Consider the following 7,865-nt stretch of genomic DNA (forward strand, 5'->3'; position numbering starts at 1 on the left):
CACTTGTGTCCTAGAACAGGTATTACTAGAATTTGCTTGCTGGATTTATTGTTGGAAATGTGTATTTTCACACTTCCAGGAAGAGACTTGGTGGGAATTAATATTTTTTAATTTGTCCAATAGGTGAACCCTGAAAAAGAAAGTTCTCTCACTTTAGATTGGGATAGAGTGAGGGTGTTTGATCGTGAGATTGCCCAAATGTTCCTGAATATAACAAAGATGTCAAAAGAAGCAAAGGTAAGCGTCAGTCGCGCTGTATTTCACATAAAGGAAATACTATTTGATATTTCATTGGCTGCATGTTGGTTTTTTTTTTTTTTTGTTAAAGAATAGTGTAAAATATGTGTATTTTGGGTTTTACTCTATTAATTGGTGTGAGAATAAAAGGCAAGAGATTTTTTTCCTGTAGTTCGTACTATGTTTGTGTGATCATCTCAGCAGAAGCCCCTTCTTAATACTGACTTTGGAATTGCCATCACTCATTATAGGAAGTCTTCATTACTAAACCTGCTAAGAAATATTGTTCAGATCTCTCCAAGCAGGCCTCTTATTTCCCATGAGACATTGTATAAATCAGAATTTAATTACTTCTAGGGCAGTATTCCCAGAGTTAAATTTTTAATCACGTGTATGGTACAGTCTACAGCAAATTAACTTCTCATTCGGCTCTGTTCAATACTTGTTTGACAGCATGTTTGGATTTAAGTGCTTAGAGCCATTGAGGTTCAAAGAGTGCATGAAGCTTTTAAAAATCTGGATCCTTATAGTTAGGACCATTACTTGTAATAAGCACTAAATCCTTGTAGCACTGAAAGTATGTGCTGCTGAGGTAAATGAGAAGTAAAGATGGCAATAAACTACCTTGCTGCATTCCCAGTTATAGGCCTGATGTAGTCCATAGCACAAGGGGACCTTAGGACTGTAACTTCAGAATTTGGTAAAATTACTCCAGTCAGATTTTCTAAAGTAAAAAAATACGGGTGGTTACTGTTTAAGAAAAATAAACCCACAGCTATGACAAGAACAGGTAATGGTAGGAATACCACATGTTTATGGGCATCATTGAAATTATACATTTACCAGTTACCAAACTTCAGACTTTTATTGGAAAAATGCTATTTTCTAGGTAGAATCTGTGAGTAAAAAAGAGAAGGTGAAGCAGAGACCACTGGCTCTGAACACGGTAGAAATGCTACGAGTGGCCAGTGCTGCTTTAGGTACGTGTAAAAGCTCGGATTTTCATACTGCTTTAAGCAAAATGTCTTGGCTTTTCAGACTAAGTAATCAAGGATATATCAAATACAGTTTATACCTTCCTCTCCCTGTAACAGATCATTTTGGGGGAGGGACTAAGTTTAGAAAGCTTGTCAAAAGTGGAATGTTTCATAAGGTCAAGGCGACAAAAGCCTGATTGAAAGGACAAACTATGGTTTATTTAAATGCTTTAATAAGGTATACTTTCAGATGCAGCAAACAAATCATAATTGCAGTGGTGTGTAGATGATTTTTATTTCCTCCTATTCCATCTTAGGAATGGGTCCACAACACGCCATGCAAATAGCAGAGCGTCTTTATACTCAGGGTTATATTAGCTACCCTCGAACAGAAACTACCCATTATCCAGAAAACTTTGACTTGAAAGGATGTTTGAGACAACAAGCCAATAATCCTTACTGGGCAGAAACTGTGAGTACACAAAGCAAAACCTGTACTAAGTCTGTGTTTCAGCACGTATCTTACTTCGTCTCGGTCTTCAGAAACAGTATCTATAGTGGCCTTTATTTATGGATGTTGTATTGTTAAGGATTTCATCTGAAAAGTTTTTTAACCTGCTAAGAGAGATCTGTTATCCGTTTCAGCTTGCCTGTTTTCTGTCTCTTCCTTCGCCCAGGTAAAAGCATTGCTATCAGATGGCATTAATCGTCCAAGGAAAGGCCATGATGCAGGAGACCATCCTCCCATCACCCCAATGAGAGCTGCGACAGAAGCAGAATTAGGTATAGACAAATTCAGTAGTTTTGGGACACTATATGAGCAAACTAGTTTGAAAATCTGTTTCAACAGAGTTTCAACAGAAAATAGATTTGAATGGCAAGAAGTGAAGAGAGCAGACTTTACCCTAACTTAAACTTCTCATGACAGTGAAGTTCAAAGCTGCTCTGCTTTTCTGTAATTGATCTAGGGAGCATAGTACTGCTAAGAAAAAGGCATAGCGAACTGAACCTTTTAGAACAGATTTTAGGTAGAGCTGCAGGAGTTGCATTTTGTGGGTAAGATGTTGTTTTTCTTCAGGTGGAGATGGATGGCGACTATATGAGTATATAACTAGGCATTTCATTGCCACTGTCAGCGCTGATTGCAAGTACCTGCAAACCACCATTTCTTTCAGTATTGGCCCTGAGCGTTTTACGTGTATTGGAAAAGTGGTAACTTCACCAGGTAAGACTAACCACGGAGTAAATAGTTATCTACAGATACATGTTTGTGGTTGGTTGGTTTGTTTTCTTCCATTAATACATTGAGTGGATATAAAAATGAAGCATTTTTTTGAGCTATCAAGACCAGAGACCAAATAGTTATCTTCATTTTCATACTTCAGTTACAATAGGTAAAGTCTTACTTTTCATGTAGTAGTCTCAAAAACCTAATGCCACATTTGCCAATGAAGACCAGTCTTTTTACAGGCAGCAAATGCCTTCTGGGGGATAAATTACACAAAGGCATATTTTACTTCTTTTTTTCTTGGGCCTCTGTAAAAAGAATGCATTACCACCACTGAGATTTTTTTCATGGTGAGCTGGCCCAATAGTCCTTATTACATTAATATGACTTGCTATTTATTACATTAATATGACTTGATTCTTATCTTTTATAAGAAACTCTTCCCATCCTTTCTTGCACCGTGGTTTCATTTAAGGAAAGTGTTTAGGGTTTTTTTCCATACATCAGCCTGATTCAAGTCACGCACAAAGTAGATCTGATGCAGTGTGGGGAGAGATACTGTCTTGTGATACTCTATTTCCTCAGTAATCCCAGTTTCAGATATTTTCTGCATGGTATTGCAGACAGCGTCTTAACTTTGATCTGTATAATGAAGCCCATGTTTTCCTTTTGAAAGTTATGAAGATAAGCTGTCATTATTTTTGTTTGTTTGTTTCTTTGCATCCAGGGTTCACAGAAGTTATGCCGTGGCACAGCATCCCATTAGAAGAGAGCCTTCCCCACTGTGAGAAAGGAGATGTTTTTCCAGTTGGTGAAATAAAATTGTTGGAAAAGCAAACCAGTCCTCCTGATTACCTGACAGAGGCAGAACTTATCACTCTGATGGAAAAGCATGGCATTGGTAGGAACTTGCTTAACTTACATTTAATGATATCTACCAAGAGTGCAGAGAGTCTGAATTGCTGCTCTGAACTAACTCTGTTGGTTAATGACTTTTCAGTATTTGTTTGAACAGGTACAGTAATAATGTCTTTCTTCCTTCAAACCATAATGTCCGTAGCTCCTCTTAGCAGATGGTAGATTGTCTCTTCCCCCACATTCCTTTTCTTATCGCTATATCTGGTTTCTGGCCAAAGCGGCATCCTTTCATAACACATCCTTGTCACTTCTCTGTCAGAAAGAACTGATGTTATGTGAAAGAAGGCATCTCCCCATTCTTAGGAATGATTCTTGTCTTTACAAGTTGCTTCAGCTTTGCTGTCTCCAGTAGTCCTTATATGTCTTACTGTATAATTTACCATAATACTACCTTTCTTTTTCAATGTGACCTGTTTCCTTTGATGCATTTTCCTAAATGTTTCTGGTCAGAACACACATAATCTTTTACTCCACTGTGTTTTTCCAGAATAAATGATATGTGAGAGTATGTGATTCCCAATAGTAATTCCTTGGAAGAGACAAAAGGCTTAAGGTTAAAATATATGTTTCAGACTTCTCAGAACTGTGAAGGAACCTAAGCATTACTAGAGAGAGAACCCACTGACGAGGGTTATTATAAAAAGGTTCCTGAATTTTAAACAGTCTCAGGGAGGCCTACAGTTTGGCATAAACCCAGGGAAGTCAGGAGTAATTCAATAAAGACTTTTTGTTTAGGATTGATATATTGTTCTCTTTTCTGCACCAGGAACTGATGCAAGTATTCCAGTCCACATTAACAACATTTGCCAGCGAAACTATGTCACAGTGGAGAGTGGTCGAAGACTAAAGCCTACAAACCTTGGCATTGTTCTGGTACATGGTTATTACAAAATAGGTCAGTTAAATGCCCTTCCCTTTCCATCCTCTTACCTTCTTTTCCCTTCAGTATGTTAAGGGCTGTTGTCCCTGTATAGCTAGCACTTCTGTCTTAAATGATGCATCTAAGAAAGTATTACTAATTCCAAAGAGTGTAATAATTAAAACTTGTTTGTTTATTCGGATGTCAGTTTATGTACAGACAGTTTGCTATCCCCATATTTTGATCTTTCATTGCTGTTTTTCTGTTGCTGCTGTCTCTGATTTTCTGTTAGATGCAGAATTGGTTCTTCCTACAATCCGCAGTGCTGTGGAGAAGCAGCTCAACTTAATAGCTCTGGGTAAAGCAAATTATCATCAGGTCCTGGAGCATACCCTTGACATTTTCAAAAGGAAATTCCACTATTTTGTGGATTCTATTGCAGGTAAAACTTTACCTACAATTACTTAATCGTTGCAAATATGCTAGTACAAAATACTTATATATTAGATTGCTTTCAGAGGTTTAGGCTTACTGAAAAGTTCTGTCAGAACTGGAAGTATCCAGTTAAATTAAGTGGCTCTCCAAAAGGAAATGGACTGAATTATGGCTCCAAACTCTACTTCAGATTTATTTTGTGATGTGTAGTTTTTGTGATGTGTAGTTTTGAGTTGTTGAAAACTTCAGGGTAGCTGAAATAATTAACCCGTGTGTTTGTGCATGCTCAGTGCAAAACACAGTGTATTTAAAAGTCTTTGTAAACAAGGGAAAGCATTGTGAATAAAATATTCTCACTTCGCAGGTTTTGTAGATGATTTTTGTGCAAGGTTTCCTCATAAGAATGAAAATTCCAAGATGAATGTGATTCTCTCTTTCACAGGTATGGATGAACTGATGGAAGTGTCTTTTTCACCATTAGCTGCCACTGGTAAACCACTTTCCCGCTGTGGTAAATGCCATCGCTTCATGAAGTATATTCAGGTAACTTCACCTCATGCTTGGAGTTTAAATTTCACTTGCTGGGGGCACTGAATAGAAACCGCCTTTCTATTATTGAATTTGGATTCAAATGTGGTTGTCAAGAGGGCATTTCTAAAACAAAAAACCCAGTGAAGCTTTTCCATGGGGAACAAACCAATAAGCAGCCCCACTGGGATTTACTGGAAGTTTTGAACCTTATTGACATTGCAGTTGTTCAGGGGACTTATATTCTATTTCCAGGCCAAGCCAAGTCGTCTGCACTGCTCCCACTGTGATGACACCTACAGTCTCCCACAGAATGGTACCATTAAACTCTACAAAGAGTTGCGTTGCCCATTAGATGACTTTGAGCTGGTGCTGTGGTCATCTGGATCCAGAGGAAAGAGCTACCCACTGTGTCCATACTGTTACAACCATCCTCCCTTCAGGGACATGAAAAAAGGTAGGAATTATGTAAACATGCAGGGAATGACCTCCCTTGAAATAGATTAGATGCAGTCTATACAGTAATTTTTAATCAGTGTTGCTTAGTATAAAGCACTGTTCAAATTAGGTGGCAGATACCTAAAACTCACCTCAAACTTACTGATCAAAATTTGTTAACTCACTTCTGAATACTTATTCTTTCTCATTATAAAAGGAGTAAGAAATTAATTTATGTGCATGCACAGGAGGTGACCTTTGTAACACTTGGCTTGCAGTGAAAGACACTGGGATTCTGATACTTTGCAAATTGGAGTATGCTTGCTATGGATAGGACTGTAGGACCAGGTCTTGAGAGTGTTTTGATACTGAGGTAGATGGTGTGTAAAAAGCTGTTGAAGGATACAAGAAGGGGTGAAAGTTGCAGTTTGGTAACTGAGACCAGTTTCCAACGTTGCAGTTTGGTAACTTACTTAGTATAGTTTTTGAAGCTGAGTACCAGGAGCTTTATGGCATTTTTTTTATTACCATTTTTCTTAATTAAAAATGTCTTGTACTAACAGTGTATGGGCAAGTATGAAATAGCAGTTAGGAGCCATACATTTCAATTGAAAACATAGTTAGTTTTGATCACTAACATGTCCAAACTGGCTGTACAGTGGCAGTATCTCTCAATTCTGAAATCAACTACAGAAGAAATTTTGAGCAAGGGAATATTCTGAAAAGGCAAGTTGGCATTTGGGGAGTCGTTCCATTCTTTAGTGATTTAGAAAACCTGTAGTATACTAAGCTGTCTCTGACTTCTGTGTCTCACTTCCTCCAAACTGAGTCCTGTGGGTAGTGATATAAAGGCTTTCTGGTGGTATGGTTTTACTCTTCTTCCACCAGGAATGGGCTGTAATGAATGCACGCACCCCACGTGCCAGCATTCTCTCAGCATGCTTGGAATTGGGCAGTGCGTTGAATGTGAGAATGGGGTTCTGGTGCTGGACTCAACGTCAGGTCCCAAGTGGAAGATGGCCTGCAACAAATGCAATGTGATTGTGCACTTCTTTGAGAATGCCCACAAGGTCCGAGTGTCGCCAGAGACCTGCGACTTGTGCGATGCAGCCCTTGTGGACGTCGATTTTAACAAAGCCAAATCTCCTTTACCTGGGGGTGAGACCCAGCATTCAGGCTGTGTGTTCTGTGATCCCGTGTTTCAAGATCTGGTGGAGCTGAAGCATGCAGCCATGAGGCACCCCATGCACCGTGGGGGACAAGGAAAAAGGCAAGGCCGAGGAAGAGGTAAAGGCCGGAGGCCTGGAGGAAGGCTCAATCCAAAGAAACCCAAGGACAAAATGGCAGCTCTGGCTGCTTACTTTGTATAATGGGCACACAACAGAAAAATAAACTTCTTATAAAAATTTGTTTCCCTTTCAGTTCATTTTAAAGTATTTTTGATCTTCAGTGCTTTTGTGTTCTCAGAAAAGTTAAACACCTTATGTTGTTGTATGCTTTGACTTAATCACAAAACAAATTCTTCTGGATGATCAGTTTATAACTGAGTAAGCCTTTAAGCTTTTAATTGGAATTCATTGGTCCAAGTAGAGCTCACAAACAGTAGGGAAGCTAGATTGTTACCTGTGGTTGATAGAAAGAAAATGAAATTTTCCTCTTTCATAAATTCTGAGGCTGTTGTCAACAGTTCAAGTGCCAGGAATATAAGAGGTGATTAAAATCACTACTACACTGCTGTAGTCTTTAGGTATGGAATGAGTCCTGTTTCATTTGACTTTGAATCTTCAGAAATGATAAATGGTTAGTAGCTGTCAGATTTTTAAATCACATCTGCAGTAGTAAGAGCACCATTCCAGACCTGTCTCTCTGCTGCATAAGAGAGTAATGACAAGAAACATACTCACATTTATGCCTTCCGTTTTATATCTGCCTTGAGCAGTGATTCCCAAGTTATGTTCTGTGCAGCCAAATTAGTATCTTTTGGTCAGTGGGCCCCTGTTAAGTAAGGTCTCCCTCAGCAGCTGGAGGGCAGGTAGAGCACCCATGAGCTTCTTTTCCTCTGTGTTCACACAGCTGATCATACATGATCAAATAGTTTGTACACTCTATATCCCAAACTCATTTTGGTGATTGTGTCCTCTTGTTTTTGTATGGAGCTGTATCTAACCACTGTGGCACGGGGTCCCACATTATGAACTCTTAACTGTATGGATCTGTAATACTCTCTCCTTTCCTTCCATGTGCA

The 7,865-nt window shown here is 38.9% G+C and overlaps 1 protein-coding gene across 3 annotated transcripts in view; it reads left to right on the top strand.

Moving 5' to 3' along the window:
* The window catches only part of TOP3B (DNA topoisomerase III beta), a 297,002-nt gene extending 289,963 nt beyond the window's left edge, over positions 1–7,039 (top strand). For 2 of the 3 annotated variants that reach the window (XM_061370796.1, XM_061370798.1), the window contains 11 exons: positions 124–237; positions 1,127–1,217; positions 1,532–1,686; positions 1,892–1,997; positions 2,293–2,439; positions 3,170–3,343; positions 4,127–4,255; positions 4,512–4,661; positions 5,097–5,197; positions 5,438–5,639; positions 6,509–7,039. In XM_061370796.1, coding sequence (XP_061226780.1) covers positions 124–237; positions 1,127–1,217; positions 1,532–1,686; positions 1,892–1,997; positions 2,293–2,439; positions 3,170–3,343; positions 4,127–4,255; positions 4,512–4,661; positions 5,097–5,197; positions 5,438–5,639; positions 6,509–6,990 — 1,851 coding nt within the window. In that variant the 3' untranslated portion in view covers positions 6,991–7,039. Of the gene's footprint in view, positions 1–123; positions 238–1,126; positions 1,218–1,531; positions 1,691–1,891; positions 1,998–2,292; positions 2,440–3,169; positions 3,344–4,126; positions 4,256–4,511; positions 4,662–5,096; positions 5,198–5,437; positions 5,640–6,508 lie in introns of all 3 variants that reach the window. The other variant, XM_061370797.1, reaches the window with a different exon arrangement.
* Positions 7,040–7,865: the final 826 nt, after the last annotated feature.

This window comes from Neopsephotus bourkii, unplaced genomic scaffold (genome assembly GCF_033783945.1).
Source record: "Neopsephotus bourkii isolate Nb327-2 ecotype Australia unplaced genomic scaffold, CSIRO-AGI_Nbou_v1 NB_1542, whole genome shotgun sequence".
Lineage (NCBI taxonomy): Eukaryota > Metazoa > Chordata > Aves > Psittaciformes > Psittacidae > Neopsephotus > Neopsephotus bourkii.